The 24,503-nt window shown below is 43.1% G+C and overlaps 1 protein-coding gene across 3 annotated transcripts in view; it reads right to left on the bottom strand.

Moving 5' to 3' along the window:
- PRKCB (protein kinase C beta) overlaps positions 1 to 24,503 on the bottom strand; it is a 367,525-nt gene that overhangs the window by 194,682 nt on the left and 148,340 nt on the right. For all 3 annotated transcript variants that reach the window (XM_061153030.1, XM_061153028.1, XM_061153029.1), the window contains exon 3: positions 9,743 to 9,825. In XM_061153030.1, coding sequence (XP_061009013.1) covers positions 9,743 to 9,825 — 83 coding nt within the window. The remainder of the gene's footprint in view (positions 1 to 9,742; positions 9,826 to 24,503) is intronic.

The following is a 24,503-nucleotide window of genomic DNA, read 5'->3' as shown; positions in this document are numbered from 1 at the left end:
AGCAGTCTGGAATAAGATACTGAGAAGAATTGACAAGGGGACATCAAAATGTGTTCAGAAAATGTGGCCTTGTGTTTTCACATGAGTGTATGTTTGTAGACATATCATGCCATATATGGGCTTTGTTGTCTGTTTTCTTCATAATGACTACATAGTCCTATGTCAATAACATTTTAATCAGGTGACTTTATTGAAGTATCATTGACATACAGTAATGCACAGACTTTCTTTTCTTTTTTAAATTAACTTATTTTTTAATTGAAGGATAATTGCTTTACAGAATTTTGTTGCTTTCTGTCAAACCTCAACATGAATCAGCCATAGGTATATATGCCCCTCCCTCTTTTAAGCACACAGTTTCATGAGTTTTGAATACAGTGTGCATGTATATAGCCGCCTACTCAACAAGACACAGAAAGAACATTCCCATCACCCAGACATTGTAACATTTAAATCACCACGCAGCCTCCTGTCACACGGATATGTTTTATTTACATAAACCCTAATTTCCAGCCTTTTAGATTGCTTCCAATTTTTTGTAAATATATACACATATCCTTAAATAATTTCTTAGCAAAATTCTTAGACTAAAAAGGTCATTAAGGCTTTTGATACATGTTGGTAATTATCTCTTGAGGAAGATTACATTGGGTTGGCCAAAAAGTGCATTTGGGTTTTTCATCACATCTTACAGAAGAATTCAAACGAACTTTTTGGCCAACCCAATATTCATTTACATTCATATCACCAGTAATATATCAGAGTGCACTTTCCCCCTCTTACTCCTGTTTATGCTTTTTACTTTGAATCCTATTTCTTTTGATATTACTATTAAGATCATGTTCCACATGTACGTGTATTTTTGGGGGGGGGGCGCTATATCTTTGACTCTTTTATTTTTAACCTAATACATTTCTTTTGTACAATGCCTAGAATTATATATTTCTCCAGTCTGATTAGTCTTTGCCTTTTAGTAGAGAATTTCAGCCCACTTACGCTGGGTTAGTTCCTGATGGCTCAAGCAGTAAAACATCCATCTACAATGCAGAAGACACAGGTTCAGTCCCTAGGTTGGGAAGATTCCTGGAGAAGAAAATGGCAACCCACTCCAGTATTCTTGCCTGGAGACTTGTATTGGCAGAGGCTACCGTCCATGGAGTCGCAAAGAGTCAGACGCGACTGAGTACACATGCACAGGCAACTGATAAACTGAAATTTTTCTTCCAAGATTTCACAGTTCCTTGGCTAATTTTTATCTTGTTCCTATATTTTGTTATATTAACCAAAATTTTTCATTATTTTCTATCTCTAAATTGTTTCTTTCATTTTAAAAAAGTCTACTTGAACCAGTAAGTCTATGCCAAGAATTAAATAGTATTACATGTCTTATTTAGGATCTTTAAATTTACACTCTAAGTTTACTACAGTTTAGTTTTGTGAGCCAGCCTTATTGGGTTATGCTGGTTACCATGGTCAAGATAGCTTATAATAATAAAGTGTGGCAGCTATTTATTTTGTCAGCTCCTCCAAGTCTCCCATTCCTTCTTCTTATATGTTGTTCTCTGAGTCAGAGGGATGCTAGATGGTCCAGACCTGGTAAACTATAAGAGTTCATTCCCCTAACAACTGAGGACCAACCAATCAGAACCCTTTTCTGGGACTGATTTATGAATGCAGGAAGAAAGAAGGCCACTGTGTCAACTAGGGCTTCCATCTCTCCCTAGGGTCAACTACAACCATGTCGTCAGACATTTACAGGCACGTCCTGTCTCCAGTAGGAGCAAATAAAGCAAGGACAAGTCAGCTGGGGTCCTGGCAGGAAAACAAATGGCATATTCAGATTAGGAGAGTTTAAGGCAGGTTTCATAAAAGGACTGTTTAGAAAAGTGTGGGCATGCTGTTGAGAAACCCAGAGGGAGGGTGCAGTGACTGAGGGCCAGTACAAGCAGAGGGACAAGAGAAGAGAGTAGAGGCCTCCTGGAAGCCAGGAAGGGAGACTGTGTCGAGGTGTTTTTGGGAGGGAACAGCTGCAGACTGCCTTAGGAGGGGAACACTGTCAAAGGGTAAAGCCAAGAAGACCTCATGACAAACACCCTGGGCTCACCCTCCAGTCTCCTATCAATCCCTCGTCTTAAGCCCAGCTAGAAGTCAGAGAGTAAGGGAACCCCCACTGATGCATCCCTTGCAAGTCAGTCTCTCAAGGAGAAAGCAGAGATGATCTGGAAGGACCAAGGAGACAGCTGGCACAGCAGACGAGGGCCAGCTGCAAAATGGTAGACTGCAAAATGGCCACAAGTCCCCACTTCCCACGTGCTTCTCTACAACGAGACTTTGCAGCCCCTACCATCCAGAGGTGAAGTCTGTTTTTCCACCCCAAATCTGATCTTGGCCACAACCACTGTGACACAAATAAAAGCTTGGAAGACACCCATGCTGTGGGGGTTTTCCTTCTTGCGGTGCTTGGAACCCTGAGACCAGTGCGCAGATGAACCTAAACTAATGGAGGAAAGGAGACCACATGGAGGAGGAGGAACAAAGGGCCCCAGTCAAGAGGCTGCCAAGTGTCAATCACGTGCCTGAGGCCACCCTAGGTGATCCCACACCAGGCAAGTCACAGCTGACCAAGTGCACGAGAGAGCTCAGCAGTGATCAGCTGAATAGACCCAGATCAGAAGAATGACCCAAGAGGCCTGTACAATCACGGGACGTAATAAATGTCTTAAGCCACTAAATTTTGGAATGGTTTGTTACGCAGCAAAGCTGACTGATACAGCCAATAATGAGAAAGCATCTTACAAGTATTGTATCCTCAGTTTTAGTGTCTGAGACTCTTATCCCTGAAGCTCTTAATTCTTCTCAATGTCCTTCCCATGAGCCAATCTCTTTACCTAGTACCAATCTGAGTTGGCTTTACCTCACTTTTGATTTTTTCAAATTGTGAACATTTACTTTCTCTCTATAATTTGATATAGTTTAAAATGAACAGATTAGGTATAAGATAAGCTACAAGGATATATTGTACAAGACAGGGCATATAGCCAATATTTTATAATAACTATAAATGGAGTATGGGCTTCCCTGGTAGCTCAGCTGGTAAAGAATCCACCTGCAATGCAGGAGACCCTGGTTCGATTCCTGGGTTAGGAAGATCCCCTGGAGAAGGGAATGGCTACCCACTCCAGTATTCATGGGCTTCCCTGGTGGCTCAGATGGTAAAGAATCTGCCTGCAATGTGGGAGATCTGGGTTTGATCCCTGGGTTGGGAAGATATAGGAGGGCATCACAACTCACTCCAATATTCTTGCCTGGAGAACCCCCATGGACAAAGAAGCCTAGCCAGCTACAGCCCATGGGGTTGCTAAGAGTCGGACACAACTGAGCAACTTAGCGCGTGCGTGCGCGCACACACACACACACACACACACACACATAAATGAAGTATGACCTCTAAAATTGTGAAGCATTATATTGTATACCTGTAATTTACATAATATTATCCATCAGTTATACTTCAATAAAAAAGTAAAGCATGTCACAAAAAGGAAACAAAGATATTTTAAGACAACAGGCTCACTGTTATGAAAATCAAAATCAAATCAAATGAAGAGAAATTCTTCATTCTTCTAAAGTTTAAAATAATTTACCCATGAAGCCTATTATTCTGGAGCTTTGGGAGAAGAAAAGCAATGTTCTCATTTCTCTCGATTATTTGCCTGTTATGGTTTTCAATTTCTTCTTGAGATAAAATTGCCAATTTAAAATTTCCTGGAGAATCATCCCTTTCAACCAGATTTTCAAAACCATTAGCATTTATATGCATATTCTTTCAATACGTGAATTTTATATATTCTTTTTAGATTTTCCTTTATTTCTCTTTTATTAAGTCTTCAACATCTAATGCATGATTTATCATTTTTAATATATTTCTTCATAAAGTAAGACTTGATTAAGAAACACAAAACGATATACTCAACATTACTGCCTGCATCTTTCACTGACCTGATTTAGTGATGGAATCAGGAAGGTACAGCGCATAACAATGAGTTTTATTTGGTACTTTGACCATGAATGATAAGAAATTATTATTCCTAAAACCATAAAATGCTGGAGAAATTATCTTTAGATGAACCAGCTAAAGAGTCCTTTTATACTTTTGTAATGCCTGGCGCAGAACCTCTGCTCAAGAAAGTTAGCTATTATTAGCTATTATTCCTTGGCAGGTCAGAATGTAACCTGCATCCCTTCTTGAGTAGGAGAGACTCCTCCAGGGATTAATCATAATTTAGGAACCATTTTCCGAGTGCCTTCTTTGTGCCAGACACTATTCTGGATGTGATTCAAGTAGCTTTTCATTGAATACTCACCCCAAACCTATGATTTATGTATTATTTGCCCCATTTTAAAGACACAAACTAAAGATCACAGAACTGAAATAATTTTACCAAGATCAGTGGAGCTGGAAACTTCAGCACTGTATTTTGACACCAAGTTTTCTGGCTGAAAATCTAGGTTCTTTTCCTCAGCATTGCATTGCAAAATTTCAGGTTTTGTATAAAGTAATGGAAATGGAAGGGATTCCCAGGCTTCCCAGATGCTAGTGGTAAAGAACCCGCCTGCAAATACAGGGGATGTAAAAGGTTCAGGTTCAATCCCTGGGTCAGAAAGATCCCCTGGAGGAGGGCATGGCAACCCACTCTAGTATTCTTGCCTGGAGAATCCCATGGACAGAGGAGCCTGGTGGGCTACAGTCCACAGGGTTGCAAAGAGTCAGACACGACTGAGTGACTTAGCACTCACACAATGGAAATGAAAACACAAGTGCATGGTGTAGGTGGGGGAATGGAGAGAACTATCAGTACATCCATGATTAGGGAGATTAATGGAAATGCCATCAGCTACCTGCACCAAAGGCTTAGGACCTGTGCACACTGCTGAGTGCTTTACACAAGGGCTTCTTAATCCATCTGTGGCTAATCCTTTTGATGCTGGTGTAGTTAGCTCTTTTTCATTTTAAGGTTTTTTTTTTAAATTATTACAACAGATCTATGTGGTTGGTACTAACATCCTAGTTTGTGGATAAGGAAACTGAGCCACAGGGAAGGAAAAAGACACATCTAAGATCATCTCATGTGTAACTGACAGAGTCAGGACCTGAACTCACGTATGACTGACTTCAGAGTCCACATCCTTAACCACCATTTTCTCTGGGTGGTGTGTGTGTGACTCAGTCGCTCAGTTGTGTCTGATTCTTTGTGACCCCATGGACGGTAGCCAACCAGGCTCCTCTGTCCATGGAATTCTCCAGGCAATACTGGAGTGGGTTGCCATTTCCTCCTCCAGGGGAACTTTCCAAACCAGGGATCAAACCTTTGTCTCCTGCATCTCCCGCATTGGCAAGAGGAATCTTTACCACTGAGCCACCTGGGAAGCCCATTGTCTCTGGGAGTGATCCATAAACTGCCCAACTTTCCATTTGTAGATGGAGGGGGCTAAGTCAGTCAGGGACCGGGGCAGGGAATACATGAGGTCTGTTGTCCTACTAAGGCTGTCTGACTCTCTAAACCACCGTGAGACCTGAGAGTCCTTTATGAAGTCCAGTGTGATGGCCTCCAGGGATTCTGTTTCACAGTGACCACCTGAGTCAACATGATCTGCAGTAGCTTGACCAGAGATTCTTTCCCTCCCATGATGAGTGAAGTCTGTTTCTTTACCACTTGAATTTGGGCTTAGCTATGAGACTACTTAGGGGCTTCCCTGGTGGTTCAGTGGTAAAGAATCCGCCTGCCAATGCAGGAGACACAGATTTGATCCCTGGTCCAGGAAGATACCTTGGAGTAGGAAATGGCAACCCACTCCAGTATTCTTGCCGGGAGAATACCATGGACAGAGGAACCTGGCAGACTACAGTCCATGGGGTCGCAAAGAGTCAGACACGACTGAGCTACTGAACAATAACATGAGACTACTTGGTCCAGTGGGACATTATCAAACATGATGCATGAGCTGGAAAAGCACTGGTGCATCGGGATGTGCTTATTTGCTCTTCTTGGAACCCTGAAACCACCATGTGAACAAACCAGAGCTGGTCAGCTGGAGGATGAGAAGCCATGTGGAGGAGAATCAAGGCACCTAGGCCAACAGCCAGCTCACTGCCAATCATGTGAATGGGGCCAGGCTAGATCATCCAGCCACCAGGCAGACACAAGCAAGAATCCCTTAATCTTTGTGCCCAGGGCAAGTCCCTCACTTGACTTATCCTAGTCCAACCCCTCAGAGGCAAGTCTTCTCTTTCTCATTCTGAGAAGACCTCAGAACCAGCAGGATCCCTACAGATGATCAGAAGTACCACCCAGGAACTCTGCCACGTTTTGAGGTCCCCCAGTGGTGGGTGCCCATATGAATTGTCTATTCCCACTGGCACTGAATGGTTGGGTCAGCAGCTGGCTTCACCAGGACAGAGCTTGATTCACAAAATTCCCTCAGGTTGCCTAATATGCCATGATGGAGACCTAGAAGGCTGCCAACCACACAAAGATCTACTAATACCCAGAATATTCCTCAACTTAGGTTGGACTTGGAATAGCAGGGGGCAGAAGACAAAAAGAACAATTCCTTTTTCACAGATGGAGGCAGCGCTTTTCTACTCCATGAGCTCGCTGCATACCTGCTCCTCCAAGGTCATACAAGAGGAGGGCACCCCTCCTGATCTGCATGAGCCTCAGAGAGCCTGGCCAGGTAGGCGAACAGGTGTGGCCAGATATTTAATCATGTCTCCAACCATGGACAGAAAAAGGTCAATGAACCAAGTCAACCCAGTTCAGGAGTCTGGACCAATTCATCATCCTCGGTGCCAACCGGCCTTCTTGGAACTGTGTCCAGAGATCGGCTGCCAAATCCTATGCACGCCGGCTGCAGGGAGGACTCCCTACTCTCCTCGTGCCCAAGGCAATGAATGGCTACACCATTCCATTCACACAGAGCAGGGGCCCCTACAACTTATGGCGCCTACACATGCCTAGGAAGGATGACTGCCAGGTGGCAGGCAGAGGACCTATTCATTCATCAGACTTACCTGGCAGACATCTGTCCTCACTGTCTACCCAGCACACATTCACTGTTATTCATTACCATTGTCATTATCATCTTCAGTATGTACCAGACACTGTCCTAAACATACACACCAGATACTCCTAGCAAGGTTATTAGGTAGGAATGATTGTTTTATTCATTTTCAAATGAGCAATCTAAAGCATAAACAGACTGAAGTACTTTGCCCAAGGTCAAGCACATCAGAGCCTCGAAATGCTGGCTCCATCCATAGTGTAAGTTTAACCAGTACACAACACTGCTTCTCTAATTTTCCTCCGAGGGACCGACCGCCTCTCTCCCACTCTCAGACCTCTCCAGTGGTAAGCCCCTAACCAGGCCTGCCAATCAGCATAACCATCCTCAGTTATATATGACCCAGGATTTACTGAGACCTCAGCTCTTGTCCCTAGAATTGCAGCACTGACAAGATATGAAGACTAAAGGTACCACAGCCAGCATGCTCCCATAGGAGAAAAGCCTTCTTGAAACAGGAACCATGATAGAAGAAAACTGACCCAAGAAGTGGAGAAAGAGATCCCTAAAGAATCTCATTTCGCCACCTTGATTCACTGGGTCGAGCTTTTCAGTTTCAGGGACCAAAATTTCCCTTTCCACATAAAACAGTTTGAGCTCTTTCTCCCTCAGGCAACATAAAAAGCCAAGGAATAAAGAGGGGCTATGGGAAACAGCATCCTCCTGGCTGCTCTCTGAGTATCATGCCTCGGTCTGCATGAACATTCAGAGCTGCATAATAGAAGCAGGCTGTCCCCCAAACTTACCTTCTCTCCTGGGGACACAGGAAGGGATTGCACTAAAAGGGTCAGGGAGTGTGATCTGAGAGAACAAAACAGGCCTGTGAGGGTTTTGGTTGTTCTCTGTTGCCTGGAGTTCTTAAACCCAAATAGCACAGTCCACAAGCAAAACAACTGCAGTATCAGCTCTAGAGGGTGCATGGCCTGCCCCTGATTTGCAGCAAAATGGCAGATGACCACTATTAGAAGGCCAACAAGAGCACGTGTAACAACGGAAGGCAGTGACTACCCACTTCGAGCAAGCTGAGATCAGCTGTCAAGTCTAAGTGATCAAGACAGGACCAGTGGGAGACAAAGCCAATGGGGAAAATTCCAGGAAGGTGAACCAAGGCAGGAGCAAAATAAGAGAAGTAGGGGTGACAGATGCACAGAGTCCATGACTGGTCCAGCAGCAGAGTGTGCATGGTAGAAGGTCCAGGACAGTTTCAACTGCATGGAAAAGAATACCCTACACTGTGAGACTTTACCAATAAGAGGTGCTTCTTATCTCATACACACAGTCTGAGCATAAGAGAACTCAGCGTGGGCTCAGCAGTTCATCAATGTCATCCATGACCCAGCTTCCTTTAACTCTTCCACTCGGCCCTGCTCAGGATATCAGTCATAGCTTTCTCATTGACCCGAAGGATTGCCACAACTCCATGCATTATGTGCTCACTCAAAAACGTCCACTAGAACAAAGAAAGGAATATCTTCCTTGATCAGAAAGGAAAGTCTTTCCTAGAAGCCCTGCCCAGACTTCCCCTCAGGTCCCACTGAGCAGAACTGGGTCACGTGCTCACTCACTAGCTACAAAGGAGCCTGAGAAAGAAGCAGCAGGCATCTTCAACGTCTATACTGAGAGGTGGCCTTTGCCAGAAAGAAGAGGGTGAGGGTTAGGAAAGGCTGTTGGATAGGCGATCCACATGGTACTCCAAACTTTAGGCAAAAGTGTTCCAAGACTTTAGCCACAGAGCACTCAAACATAGTACTCAGGCTGTCACTCACTTAATATTTTCCTTAAGTCAATTTATCTTTTTCAATTTTTATTTATCTATTTTTGCCCACACCACACAGCATATGGGATCTTAGTTCCCCAACCAGGGATTAAACCGGCGCCTCTTGCACTGCAAGTGTGAATTCCTAACCACTGGACTGCCAGGTAAGTCCCTATCTTTTGAAAGTGAAAGCGAAAATGAAAGGCACTCAGTCGTGTCTGACTCTTTGTGACCCCATGGACTATATAGTTCATGGAATTCGCCAGGCCAGAATACTGGGTAACCTTTCCCTTCTCCAGCGGATCTTCCCAACCCAGGGATCAGACCCAGGTCTCCCACATTTTGGGCAGATTCTTTACCAGCTGAGCCACAAGGGAAGCCCTATCCTTTGTTTAACCCTAAACACCTTTACTTAGGTAGGAAATTTTATATCCTCACCATAAATGACAAACCACTACTAGATACATTTTTCAAACCATATTAAAATAAAGCAATAATGATCAAAACAAAGTTTATTTGCCAGTTTTACCCAGTAATCACATTTTGGGTTGAATGGAGCAGGAAAATCTTAATTCCTCCTAATTCTTGGGCCCTGACAAAGAGTTCATGATTTAACCTCTGCCCATCAACCTCATGCCTCAGCCATAAAGATGAAGACACTGTGCTAAATCATAGTAGAGAGACTGGTTTCTTGAAGTCATGCACCCCTCTCAAAATGTTTTGTTTTGTTTTTTCCCATTAAGATAAAAATAGTCTCAGAGGCTGGAGGGACCGTGACACACTGACTTTATGACTCCATATACTCAGTCACCCAAAAGGATGCATTGACTGTGGACAGAGAGGTGACCAGTGCCCGATACTTACGTCAGAGGCTGGGCCCTTGTCAGCGCCCGGGCAGGAGAAGGTGACAAATTCATGGCACCGCTTGTGCACGACAAAACAGCAGACTGCAAAAGAGAAAATGAGGGTAGGAGGGAAGGGAGAGGGGAAGTGGGGAGCAGGAAGGGAGGGGAAGAGAGGAAGACATCATTAGGCCTGGACTTTGTACTCAAAGGCTTTATAATCAAATAAACAATGCCTTTAGCTTCTGCCCCTTGTCTTCTATTGAAGTCAAACTCCTGGGGTACACTGGTGCCACAACTTGCAAATTACTAATTATATTGATGACTATGGATGACATGGTAGTGACAACTACATTTAGAGAACCTACAGCTATAAACAATGGCTTTTAGTTAATAACAATGTATCAATATTGGTCCATCAATTGTAACAAATGTACCACACTAATGCAAGATTCTTTAAAAGTGCTTTACATATATTAATTCACTTAATATTTCTAACAACACTCTAAGGCATGCTATTTCATCTTTTCACATTTTTTAATATTATTTTCCATTATGACTTATCATAGGGTACTGAATATAGTTCTCTTCATTTTTTAATTGACGTATAATTGATATAACCTTATATTAGGTTCAGGTGTATAACATAATGATTCCATATGTAGATTTATAAATGATCATCACTATAAGTCATCAATATCCATCACCACACATAGTTGTAAATTTTTTTCTTGTGATAAGATTTTTTAAGATTTACTCTCTTAGTGACTTCCAAATATACGCTGCATGCTCAGTCGTTGTGTCCGACTCTTCTGCAACTTCATGGACAGGAGTCCGCCAGGCCCCTCTGTATGGGATTTCCCAGCAAGAATACTTGAGAGGGTTGCCATGCCCTCCTCCAGCGGATCTTCCCAACCCAGGGATTGAACACGTCTCCTGCATTGGCAGGCAGATTCTTTACCATTGAGCCACCAGGGAAGCCCAAATATACACTACAGTACTGCTAACTATAGTCACCATGCTATTTATTACATCCCCTGAACTTTTTTATTTTGACCACTTTCACCCATTTCACCTGCTCCCCACCCTAATCTCTGGCAACCACCAATCTATTCTCTGTATCCACAAGTTCACTTCTTGGTTTTGGTGTTTTGGGTTTCTTTTTTTTTTTAGATTCCACATACAAGTGAGTTAACATGGTATTTCTCTTTCTCTTTCTGATTTATTTCACTTGCAAATGTTAATAATAGGGGGAACTAGGGTGGGAATGAGATTGAGGGAATGTACAGAAACTGTATTTTCAATCAATTTTTCTATATGCCTAAAACTGCTCAAAACACCAATAATAAACAAACGAAAATAGAAAACTGCAGGAGGAAAACAGCAGGGCAGAGTAGGAACATAATAAAGAGATTTTAAAAAGGTATTAACTAAACACAATATGTAGACGTTGTTTGGGTCCTAATTTAAATAAACTAATAGTTTTTTTAATAGTTATGAGACAATCAGAAAAATGAATGTATTCATTTTTGATAATATGAGGGAATTTTTGCTATTGGTATTAGGGAATTATAATTTTTTATATAATAAGAGTATTATGATTTTTTTGTTATTCTTACTTCTAAGGATACATCCTATAATCTTTATGGATAAAGTGATTCAATTCAAAATAATTCAATATGACAGAAAGGAGACAGAAAGGGTAATAGTTGGGAAAAAAACATTAGTCTTGACTGATTATTAGTGAACCTGGAGGAAATTCCCTGGTAGTCCAGTGGTTAGGACTCCATGCTTCCACTTCCAGGGGCTCAGGTTCAATCCCTGGTCAGGGAACCAAGATTCCACAAGATGGCAAAACTAAAGAGAAGAAGAAGAGTTCCAAAGGGGTCAATTTCTTTCTCCTCTTTCTGTTATTATTTATTGCATTTTGTAAGTAATATATGCTTTGTATAAAGACATCTGTGTCAAACAGCATATATATGTTTCTTGTGAGTGGCGAAGTCCTCTACGCCTATATGTCTGTGAATGTTGAGAGTAATATATGAGCAGTGGCCAAAAAATGCCAATGATGGTTATCTCTGGGCAAAAGGACTACAGATTATTTTTACTATACATCTATACATCCCTTACATCTATATTGTTTGAAATGTTGACAAAAGAGTATATGTTAATTACATAATATCAAGGGAAATAAGCCTACTTTCATTTTGAAACTAAGAGTCAAAGAAAAACAAAGATCAGGAAATGAAAAATACGATTGCCCAAACTGGAAATTCAGTGGTTGGGCTGATACAAAATGGAGGACAACTAAAGAGGAACTTAGCAAATTGGAAGTCTAATTTGAGTGATTTCCCCAGAATTATGCAAAAAAACAAGAAAAAAGAAAAAAAGCAAGAAAGAAAAAAAGAAATGACTCAAAACATGCAGAACAGATCTCAAAATTCTAATATCTATACAGAAGGATGTCCAGGAAAGAACAGAAAGAAAAGTAAAGAAGGTGTAATTGAAGAAAATGAAAGGAAATTCTCTAAAGATCAAGAGGGATTTGAGCCATTAAATGGAAAGAAACTATCAAGTGTCAATAGATATGAATAAAAAGAAAAATGACTATAACAGTGAGAATTACCACAGCTCAGATATCGCTGTGAGGATGTGTCCAGCCGGGATAGGAAAAGAAGACAGGAAAGTTACTGACAAACGAACAAAAATAATTTTAACATCAGATTTCTCATCTGCAACTCTGAATTCTCGGATACAATGGAGGCACTTCCGACTGTCAAGAGCTCACCTTCTAAGGCAGGGGGTCTGAGTTCGAGCTCTGGTTAGGGAGCTGAGATTCCATATGCCTCGCGGCCAGAAGACCAAACCATAAGACAGAAGCAATACTGTAACAAATTCAATAAAGACTTTAAAAATGGTCCACATTAAAAAAAAAATCTTAAAAAAATTTAACTAAATTGATTGTGGCAATCATTTTTTTTTTAATTAAAAAAAATAGAATACAGTGGAGCAACATGGTCAAAGTTTTAGGAAAAGTCATTTGAACCTAAAATCCCATACACAGCCAAATGAGCATTCAAGTGAAAGAACAAAATAAAGACATTTCCAAAATACAAGAACTCAGAAAATTTACTTCCCACAAAGTAATAGAGAATATACAGTCCACAAAAAAAGCAACAAAATGAATCAAAGAGGCATAAAACAGTGGTAAAAGAACAAAAACAAAAGCAAGGTGAGCGTGGGGGAACAAGTTCTAAGAGACAGAGATGGGAAAAAGACTATAAAATTGCAACATGCTAAGATCTTTGTCTTATTCCTCAAGAGTTAATAGGTATGGAGAAACTGCATTTAGGACATTGTAAGTTTAAATAGTGTGCTAACAAGAATAACTTGCAGACTACCAAAAGAAAAAAACTGGACAAAGAAAACTTAGTCCAACTACACTTCAAAAGGCCTTCCCATATGATCCAAATTCCTATCAATACCATTCTTTTCTCCTTACTTTTATCTGGCATCATATGCACTTTAAACTTTCATCGATTTGTAATTTTTTTTTTTTTGTATCTGAAATGACATGGGAATTCAACTTGCCATTTTTTTCCCAAATAGGTAATCAATTGTGCCAGCATCTTTTATTGAATAATTCATCCCCTCATCACTGATTTCAAATGCCAACCTAATTATGTACTAAATAATTATATACACTGAGGTCTGTCTTTGGGCCTGCAGTTTTGTTCCACTGATCTGTCTTATAATAAAGCAATACAGGATTTAATTATAGTAGCTTTATAATATGTTATATCTTGGCAGGGCAAGTCCTCTCTCATTATCCTTATTTTCAATATTCTCTTGGCAATCATTGCAAGTTCCAAGTGAACTATAGAATCAGTTTATTAAGCTTTTAAAAATACCAATGGAATTTTTATTGGAATTGTATTTAGTCAGCTCCCTACCCTCACCCCCAGAAAAAAATTTATTGGGTCTTTGATAATTGACACTTTCATAACAATGAGTACTTCTATCAGGAATAGAGTGCCCCCTTGTTAAAATTTTATTTTATGTCTCCCAGTAAAGTATTTAATGTTCTCTATGCGTGTGTGTGTGCTAAGTTGCTTTGGTCGTGTCCGATTCTTTGCAACCCCATGGATTCTGTAGCCCTTCAGGCGCCTCTGTCCATGGAATTCTCCATGCAAGAATACTAGAGTGGGTTGCCATGACCTCCAGGGGATCTTCCCAATCCAGGGATGAAACCCATGTCTCTTATGTCTCCTGCATTGGCAGCTGGGTTCTTTACCACTAGCGCCACCTGGGAAATCCAATTTTCTCTATAGTTCTACATATTTCTAACTTAGTATTATCTGAGAAGTCCTACTTCTCTGCTATTGTGATTTTGACATCTTTTCCATTTTGTTTGCCAAGTGGTTATCATTTACAAATAGGAAAGCAATAAATTTTCAGAGTATTTATTTTCTAAGTATTTCTAAAATTCATGAGAGTTGCTGTGGGATTTCAGTTGCTTCCTTTGAGTTTTCCAGGTAGAGAATCATATTATCCCCAGTAATAACATTTTTCTTTCCTCCTCCCTGATAGATATGCCTCTGGTGTTTCCCTTTATATGTCCATATGTAAAATTTCCAGAACAATGTGGAATAAAAGGGATGACGAGCAAAGAGTCCTGTCCCGCTTGGAGCTTTTACCAGCTTCGTTTCTCCCTCACGCTCTTCTCAAACTAACTTTGGGAATTTATATTTTCCTTTGGAATTATCCACAGTGTTCTTCTCCATGTGTTTCAACTGCATCATCTTATCTGAGATGGTGCCATGCCCTTTCTCAAGCTTTCCTCTATTATATTGTTGAGGAGTCTCTCTTTTTATTTTTTTCAGAGGTTTATCTTCCTTAGTGTCCATTTTATTATTCTTTCATTTTAAAGAAGCAAATGATGAATATATTTCTCAATTTTACTTTTTCTTACTTGACTGTTAGTTTCACTTTTACTTGTCCTACTTATTTTATTTGTACTTGTTCTTATATTATTTATCAGGTTGCAAGTATGAATTCTGGAGTCAGATGGCCAGGTTTTGATGCTGTTTTCATCATTTGCAAACTATAATGTTTGGGCACATTATCTTATCTGCCTGTACTTCAGTTTTCTTTCTGAAAAATGATGGTGATAATTGTAATAATACTCATATCACAGCAGTATTGTCAGAATTAAATGAGATAATCCATGCTCAGAACTGAGCCTAACATACCATGAGTATGCAACAAATGTCTCCTGCTGTTATTCATTATTCATCGTAAAGCTTCTTTTTTTTTTTTTCTTTCTTTTTTTTTTTTTTTCATCGTAAAGCTTCTTGAACTGACTGCTCAGTTAATTTCTTCCCGTTCTTCTTCATTAAAAGTTTAACATCTTAAGGCCAAAAACTTTCAAGCACAGCTTTGGCCACATCCTATGTTTTATACTGCCACCATTGTTGTAAGTTTCTAATTGGCCTGTTACTGAAGTTTTCACTTCTCCCTTAACCCAGAAATGTTTAGGAAAGTTCCTCTCCCCCCAGCACACCACTGATAAGCAATTACTTTAGTCTAGAGCCCTTCTTCAGAATATCTAAAATATCAGTTATGATGTTATCCATCCTTACTCTCTTTGAGGGAAGCTCATCTCTCGCTTCCTAGTGTCTACCACATGTCCTGGCACATACTGAGTAAATAAATATTCGGTGAATGAATCAACAAAGAATGGGCATTATCAGTCACACAAACAGAAGAAAACCCAATCAACTTAATGCTAGCTATAGCTCCTGGCTGGCCTTCCACATTCTACCACCATGGTCAAGGGTAGGACTACATTAGTCATTGACAAGGTCTCTTCGGGCAGCCTTCCAATTAGCCATGAAAATAAACAATCTACCTCCACCTGGGTGGACTCAGTATGCCAAGGGTCTTGGCTATACCCCAGCGTGCTCTACAGAGAAGCTGGGAACAGGCTGGGAAGTTGATGAGCTTCTAGTGCAGGCATTTACTTTACATAGCGTGTTTCTGAAAAGTTCTGCAAATCAAATTTCCCATTAACTAAAACACTTCAAAGAAAAGGAGTAGGGCTTAGGCTATTTAAAGAAACAAACTAAATCCTTTTGTGATACAAATAAACACCCCCTCATTTCTGTTTGGCAAATTCAGGGTAAGACTAGCTTTTCTTAAATAAGAGCCAGCATTCACAGAAACTGCTGAAACACGTACCAGGTCTTGCTTTCAAACAGGTACCTGGTAAGAACCAAGAATTCCTAGATGCTTCATGGTTTATGCAACAACTCCATGACCCGTAGAGGTTAGAAGCCTGCAGCCTATAGCCTTCTGAATCTAACTAGTAGTCATGCTTTATTAGGACTACATGATGCAGTCTCAAACCCAAATGTATATGGATCAGATGAGCTCTGCAAATGTCTGAGTGTCAGGTGGGAGAATGCATGCAAGACCTATTTTAAAAGGGGAAACTGCTGGGCATCCCTGGTGGCTTAGTGGTGAAGAATCCACCTGCCAATGCAAGAGACAAGAGTTCGATCCCTGGTCTGGGAAGATCCCACGTGCTGCAGGGCAACTAAACCCATACACCTCAGCTCCTGAGCCCGTGCTCTAGAGCCCACGCCCTGCAACAAGAGAAGCCACCGCTCTGAGAAGCCCATGCACCACAGCTAAAGAGTGGCCACTGCTCTCTGCAACCACGGCAAAGTCAGCACAGCAATGAAGACCCAGCAGAGCCATAAATAAATACATTTTTTAGAACAAGGGGCAGGGAACTGCTCCTTGGCTCCTGCAGAGAAAGAGATCAACGTTCCAAGCACCATTTATCTCCAATCCTCCCGCTACATTAAAATCATGAGGGTCATAGGCCTATAGGTAGAATAACGTCTTCCCCCAACCTCCCCAAAGATGTCCACGCCCTAATCCCTGGAATGTGTGAATGGTGGCTCAGACAGTGAAGAATCTGCCTGCAATGCAGGAGACCTGGTTTTGATCCCTGGGTCTGGAAGATCCCCTAGAGAAGGGAATGGCTACCCACTCCAGTACTCTTGCCTGGAGAATTCCATGGACAGAGGAGCCTGGCAGGCTACAGTCCATGGGGTCTCAAAGAGTCAGACATGACTGAGCGAATAACACTAACACGTCCTGGTGGGTTTAATGCAATTACAAGAGTCCTTTTATAAAAAGAATACTTTTTTCTTTTTTTTTCCTCAAAATTTATTTACTTGGCTGGGCTGAGTCTTAGTTGCAGCATGCAGGATCTTCTATCTTGATTGTGGCATGTGAGATCTTTACGTTTAGCATGTAAACTCTTAGTTGTGGCATGTGGGATCTAGTTCCCTGACCAGAGATTGAACACCCAGGCCCCCTGCATTGGGAACATGGAATCTTAGCCACTGGATCCTTATTAGAGGGAGGTATGAGGGTCAGAGTCAGAGAAGGAGGTACAACTACAAAAGTAGAGGCTGGAGTGATGCCACTGCTGGAAACGAACACACGCCAAGAAATGTGGACGGTGTCTAGAAGCTAGAAAAGGCAAGGAACAGACGGTCCCCAGAGGCTCCGGAAGGAATGACGTCCTGCTGACAGCTTGACATCCTGCTGTCTTGATGTTAGCCTCGTGAGACCTATTTTCAGACTTCTGACCTCCAGAGCTATAAGGTAATAAATCTGTTATTTCAAGCCATTAAGTGTGTGGTAATTTGTTATTCCAGCAATAGGAAACTGATATGCCAGCCAAGGATCAGAAACACTTGGATGATCCCAGAAGCAGAAGACTACAGACAAAAGCCCAAGAGACCTCTCTGGAGTATCTGCCCCCAGGAAGCAACGGGACCCAAACTCTGCCTCATACTGCACCCACCCCCAAATGCCCAGCTCCAACCATTACAATTTATTTGTTGTATCCAGAGGAAACTAGATCAAGTCGTTACAATTTTTCTTTTCTCTCTTTGGAGTCGATCCATCTCTTGTACCCTATTCTCACTAGAGTCTAAAATGGGCAACTGTCATCTTTTGGAAGCAATCTTTGTCCCTGAATCCATACGAACTGGAGGTAGACATTCCAGCACTTTCTGCAGATGTCTGTGTTGGAATAAGAGACAGAAGGGCCTTCAGCACCTTCCTGAGCTCTCGTCTCTCTCTGGAAGCCCCAGACAGCCATTCCTCAAGAGAGAAATACACTGTCTGCAAGACTTCCAGGCCAGGCCTCTGGATCAGATGAACTTCAGTTTGAACTCCCATTAAAAAAAACTTTTTTTTTTTAATTTACTTATTTGGCTGTGTGAGGTCTTGGCTGCAGCACGTGGGATCTTCACGATGTCATGCAGGATCTTTCGTTGTGATGCACAGACTGTCTAGCTGTGGTACTCGGGCTCTGGCGCGCACAGTCTCAGCAGTTGCAACTCGCAGGCTTAGTTGCTCCATGGCATGGGGGATCTTAGTTCCCTGACCAGGGATCGAACCCATGACCTCTGCATTACAAGGTGCATTCTTAACCACTGGACCACCAAGGAAGTCCCCTGAACCGCGATTTTATGACCCACAAGCTGAAGGACATCCACCCAATTACTGTGCCTCTCTGAGCCCCCATCTCCTCCAAATGGGAAAGATAGCATTATCTACTCTTAGAAAGTTGTGGTGAAGGTCAAACGAGACACACACACAAAGTTCTTGGTGGAAAGGGGCATTTGAGGTGGAGGCATCAGTGTGCAAATGTTGCTTTGCAATGGGTGTGCAGGATCCCTCTTTCCTCCTGGGTCAAAGACGATTCACAGGCATGAAATTCTGCCCAGTGTCCAAGATGAGGTGGTGCTCCCTCACATGCTTTCTGGAACCATGATCAAAGGCAGACAGGCCTGGTCACCACCTCCACAGAGCCTCCCTAGCATTCAGAAGCATGACGTGATCACAAGACCCATGGACTTGAATTGGCAAAGGACTTTCACATCCATGGTTATTACAGCTTAGCCCCATCACAGCCCCCAGGGGAAGGTGTTTTGATCCGTGCTTTAACAACAGGGATGCTGACGCTCAGAGGGGAATGACTCGCCCAAGGGCATCCAGCTAGTCAGTGGCCACACTTATATTTGAAACCACGTTTGTCTTCCTCTAGAGCCCACACACTCTCAGCTCATACATACAGCGTGGCTGCATTTGTGTTTGTCACTCATCTCACTGTTCCAGAAGAAATCCTCCCCCGCTTTCCTCACCCCAGCCATCCAGTCAGTTGCTAAATCCTACTGATTCTTCCTTCGCAACATCTTTTATACCATATCCTCCTGTACACTCCCGGCTGATTCCACCCTAACTGCCCTCAGTAACTCAGAAATGGAATTTTGCAATGACGCCTTAACTGGTTTCCCCCGAAACTGATAAGCCTGCCTTGATGTCTCATCTCTATGAGCCAAAGCTTCCATAATCACAGAGGAGATAAGGTCATCAGTGTTATGTGATTGCTATGAAATCTAAATGAAACATCGTGTATCAATGTACAACATCAGGGCACAAAGGAAGTTCTCAGTGAAGGTTTATTTACTTCCTTCCAGGTTAGAGAGGTTTACAGTCTGAACTCTGCAGCCAAGCTGCCTGGACACGATACCAGGCCACACTATTTATTAGCTCTATGACCATAAGTTCACTGACCTTGTTGTGTCTTGTTTTCCTAGCCTATAAAATAGAAAAAAATAATAGTGCTTTTCTTACAGAGTTGTTGTGAGGGTTAAATGAGGTCATGTGAGGACAAAGTAAGTGCCTAACATATACTAAACACCATTAATTATTATTTCTGCCTACTTCCCTCACCCCATACAGCCTCCATACTCCTGAAAAATTCATCTTCTGAAAACTCAGCTTGATACTATCTCCCTGCTCCAACACATTCATTGGCTGCTTATCGTCTAAAGTTGCACTGTCCAACATGGCAGCCACAGGTGATGTGGGGTTATGCCAATTTAAATTAATTAAATGAAATTTAAAATTCAGTTCTTGGGACCTCCTTGGTGGTCAAGTGGGTGGCTAAGACTCCATGCTCCCAAAGGAGTGGGCCTGGGTTTGATCCCTGGTCAGGGAACTAGATTCTACATGCTGCAACTAAAGACTCTGCATGCCACAATGAGGATCAAGGATCCAGCATGCCCCAACTAACATCTGGCACAGTCAAATAAATAAACATATGTTTCTAAAAAATAAAGTGAACAATCCATTGTTTAAAAAATACTTCAGCTTTTCATTCACACTAACCACATTTCAAGTGCTTACCAGTCACATGTAGCTAGAAGCTACAGTACTGGCCACTCACTGTAGAAAGTATTACTGGACAGCACTGGCCTAAAGAATAAAGTTCAAATGCAACAGGCTGGCATCCATTCACAATGAAACCACCGTCCAACTTTACTCTTACCTCCTCTCGCTCCATTGCCCCACATTCCTGCCAGGCTGGATGACTGTCCTTTTCTATATTTCACTCATTCTCCACTGTGCAAATCTGTTCCATAAATACATCACTACCAACAGCCCATCCCCTGATGGCCACGAGGAAATTTAAAGGCAGAGAGCTTAGTTCTCCAACCAGCAGACCGAAGGCCAGATTGGAGTAGAAATGATATGCTCCACAGGATAATTCAGCTTGAGAGCCCCAGGGGACAGGTAATGGTTGGGTCATCCTACCTACTTCATTGGGCTTCCCAGTGAGCTCCCCATTGGGCTTACTCAGCAGTAAAGTGTCCATCTGCCAATGCAAGAGACACAGGTTTGATCCCTGGGTCAGGAAGAACCCCTGGAGGAGGGCATGGCAACCCACTCCAGTATTCTTGCCTAGGAACTCCCACGGATGGAGGAGCCTGTCAGGCTACAGTCCATAGGGTCACAAACAGTCAGACATAACTGAAGGGACTTAGCCCACATGCACCTACTTTATTGCAAGGGTTATAAACTTAAAACCCTACAGACGCCAGGCTATGTGACTGAGTGAAGCCAGTCTGGTGTAATACAGCAAGGAAGGGTGGCTGGGATGAACTGGACAGCACACGCCCATCCCTGGGATACTCAACTCTGTCCAGCAATGGCCCTGGGCGCACTGGTCCAGTGTTGCCAGATGGGATTTTTTGAAAACTCCATGCCAACCATCCAAAGACATCTGAGTCCTGCCAGTTCACAATCTCTGTTTTAGCTAGTCTTCCTGATCCAAATATTATCACCTTGGTTACACATTATCTCTGAGCTCAGATATCCCCAACCACAGAATGGGGACAAGATCAGCTACTGGTTCGATCCCTGGATCAGGAAGATTGCCTGGAGGAGGGAATGGCAACCCACTCCAATATTCTTGCCTGGAGAATCCCATGGACAGAGGAGCCTGGTGGGCTCCGTGGGGAGTCCATGGGGTTGCAAAGAGTCAGACACGACTAAGCGACTGACACTTTCACTTTCACTTCATGTATAGTCATGAGGATGAGACCAGATTCCTTTGCTTGGCACATCAGATACCCCGTATCTGATTCTTAATAAAAACATGAATGAGTACATTGACAATGAATGAATAAATAAATGACTGGGCTTTTGGTCACCTCTCTCACTCAAGAAGTCACTCTCAACAGCTGAGTCAAGAGGAAGGCAGCTGTGGCTGGGGTGGTGGGTGGTTTGTGCACGTCTGTGGGCACGTCTGGTCCCAGCACAGTCAAGCTGCATGAGCTCAGAGTCATCTCCCAGGCCTGCCTGGCCGGCCTTGGGTGCGCAGTTAGGATTTCTTTTTTAAACTGTTTTTCATGCTTAAGGCTTAAAATTCGAACATTACTGATGAGCATATGTTTGAGAGTCAAGGCTCTACCCCACTACCAGAGGGAACTACTCTTTCTCATTTCTTATCTGTCTTCTAGTGATATTCTCTGCAAGTGTGTGAGCACAGATGAGTCCCTGCCTAAATGTGGAGTATAATTCTCTACTTCCTCTTTGGTTTCATCTATGCCCCTTTAGTTTCATCCATACGATTATAAGACTACACCCTTGGTTCTCAGCCCGGGCTGCATGCTCAGCCACTTGGAGCTTTCAAAACAAAACAGGGCTCAAGTTCCACCTCCAGAGATTCTGGTTTATTGGGAGGAAGACTGGAGAAGCTGGGAGGGCTTCCCAGGTGGCCCTAGTGGTAACAAATCCACCTGCCAATGCAAGAGACGCAGGTTCAATCCCTGGGTCGGGAAGATCCCCTGGTGGAGGAAATGGCAACCCACTCCAGTATTCTTGCCTGGAGAATTCCATGGACAGAGGAGCCTGGTGGGCTCCATGGGGAGTCCATGGGGTTGCAAAGAGTCAGACACGACCAAATGACTGAGCACACACAGAGAGGGTAGGAACAGGTTATTCCAATGGTGCAGAGCATTGCTGATCTGCACGCTCTCCTCATGCTTTTTCCCAAACTAACACATCTGGAGGCCCATGCCATCTCAACATGTAGACAGTGACCTCATCCTGTCTCCACAACTGCATCTTACTCCATCATATGGGCTGCCGACCATTTACCCAGAGTTAAAGCGAATTCACAGAGTTCTAATGATGGTGATTTCCTCCCGTAAGAGATGGAAGCAAGAGCAAACGTCATTTCTTTAGCAGCAGCCTGGCACTACACAGCAAGAGCCTTGCAAGGGTCAGCAATTGCAGGAAAGGAATGCTTTCGTTCACAACATTACCAGACTTATTTAACTAAGCCAGACAAAGCAGTGGAGCCAACAAGAGGTAAAGGATAGGACTCAGAAGTAAACAAACTTATGAGAAGAAAGTCCCCCCTCCCCCACTGCTACCACCTTCTGCTATAACCCTGGGGAGAAGGCGCCTGGGCAGGACAGCTGCTGGGAATATCCTGCTTGTTTGGATAACAAATGGAGACTGCTCTTGACCCCATGGCCTCCCAGCTTTGATCATGCCTCAAAGGCGGGGGCAACAAGGTAAAAAAGCCAAGGCCTAAGAGGAAACATCAACATCCCTTGTTCACCAGACACATCCCGCCCTAGAGCTCTCACATCAGGAGGACCAGGAGAAGAGCTCGTCCCGAAACCAAGTGTGGTGAACATGCCCAACCAGCATCCATCCTCTCTGCTTCTATTTGGGGTATCAGACCCCCAGTTTCCATGAGCTGGCTAAGGATGCCCTCCCCTCTCCTGGACGCCAGGGGGACCCAGGACCCCAGCCACAGCATGGATTCAGGGATGGGCATGTGTCTCAGCCACCCAGTGAGAATCAGCTTTAGGACTCTTGCTAGAATTTTTAGGAAAAAGGATTTATTTTCCAGGAGTACTGCTCAGTTGGGTGGGGAGTAAGTCTGCATCTGCCATCTTTGGGCTTCCCAGGTGGCTCAGTGGGTAAAGAATCCACCTGCAATACAGGAGACATAGGCAGATGTAAGTTCGATCCCCAGGTCAGGAAGATCTCCTGGAGGAGGGCATGGCAACCCACTCCAATATTCCTGCCTGGAGAATCCCTATGGACAGAGGAGCCTGGCTAGCTACAGTCCACAGGATCGCGAAGAGTCAGACACGACTGGAGCAACGGAGCTCACATGTATGCATACTGCCATCTTTATTATCACAAAGGAAAAGCTCTTCTAAGAATGAAGCCAACAAGGAGAAAAGCAGAGCCAAGAGATATCTGACAACCACACAGGAGCACCTGGATCCAACCACGCCTGAAGGGAGAACCCCTCGACTTTTTTGTACATATCAACAAATCCCTCTTTGTCTAAACCAACTTGAATTGGGTTTGTGGTTCTTGAGACCAAGAACTTACGACTAATAAACCAAGGATGAGAAGTTGGAGGGTGGACAGTGAGGGCCCCTCTTTTCTCCTGTGTTTCATGTGTTCCTGTAGATATATCTCTTTTCCTTTTTATTTAGGGAGTTGATATTAAGAACACGCAGGTGGATCAGTCCATGTTGGTGAACTGAGGAAAGCTGTGATACAGGGTTTCATCCTCCCCTTATCCTCTAAATAGTGTTAGTTGCTCAGTTGTGTCCGATACTTTACAATCCCACGAACTGTAGCCCATAAGACACCTCTGTCCATGGGATTTTCCAGGATACTGGAGTGGGTTGCCATGCTCTCCTCCAGGAGATCTTCCTGACCCGGGGGTCGAACTCATGTCTGCTTGTGTCTCCCGCATTGCAGGCAGATTCTTTACCCACTGAGCCATCACGGAAGCCCATTATCCTCTAAATACTGCAGTCCTACAAGGATGGCTGCACTTAGAAGCTTGCTCAGGTAAGAGAAAGTGCTGGAAGGTATAAGATTTGACAGGTCTCCTGTATCCACAGATGCCAGTTACTTGGGCTTCTTTTTAGTAAGTGCCTGTAGGATGGCCACACCCACCTCACTGATGCAACAGAGATTTACACCATCTGTCTACTACCAGCTCCTAGCCTTGCTCATGAAGGAGGGGCCATATAGCCACAAGGCCAAGTCTTTTCTTGACTGTCATGTCAAGAAATAACATGAGTCTTATCTGCCAAACTGAGCCTCCAGAGCTAGTGGCTTGAAGCCCAGAGATAAATTCATGTCAATCCCAGTCCCCATACTTACTCTAAAAAGCAAACAGAGAAACTTAATCCTCTAGCAGGCAAAACAGTAGCAACAGCTCTGCAAGAAGGCAGGGCCTGTTATGGGAACATCACAATATCATCCAGTCCAAGGCAGGGCTGTGGAGTTTACAGTGGGCATCTGTGGGTTTTGCCTGCACAGTAGCCACTCTCCCTTATGGTAAGTGGCATCTTGACTTT

Source organism: Dama dama, chromosome 10 (genome assembly GCF_033118175.1).
Source record: "Dama dama isolate Ldn47 chromosome 10, ASM3311817v1, whole genome shotgun sequence".
Taxonomy (NCBI): domain Eukaryota; kingdom Metazoa; phylum Chordata; class Mammalia; order Artiodactyla; family Cervidae; genus Dama; species Dama dama.
The sequence above is the reverse complement of the archived record's forward strand: the minus strand, read 5'-3'. Positions and strand labels throughout refer to the sequence as shown.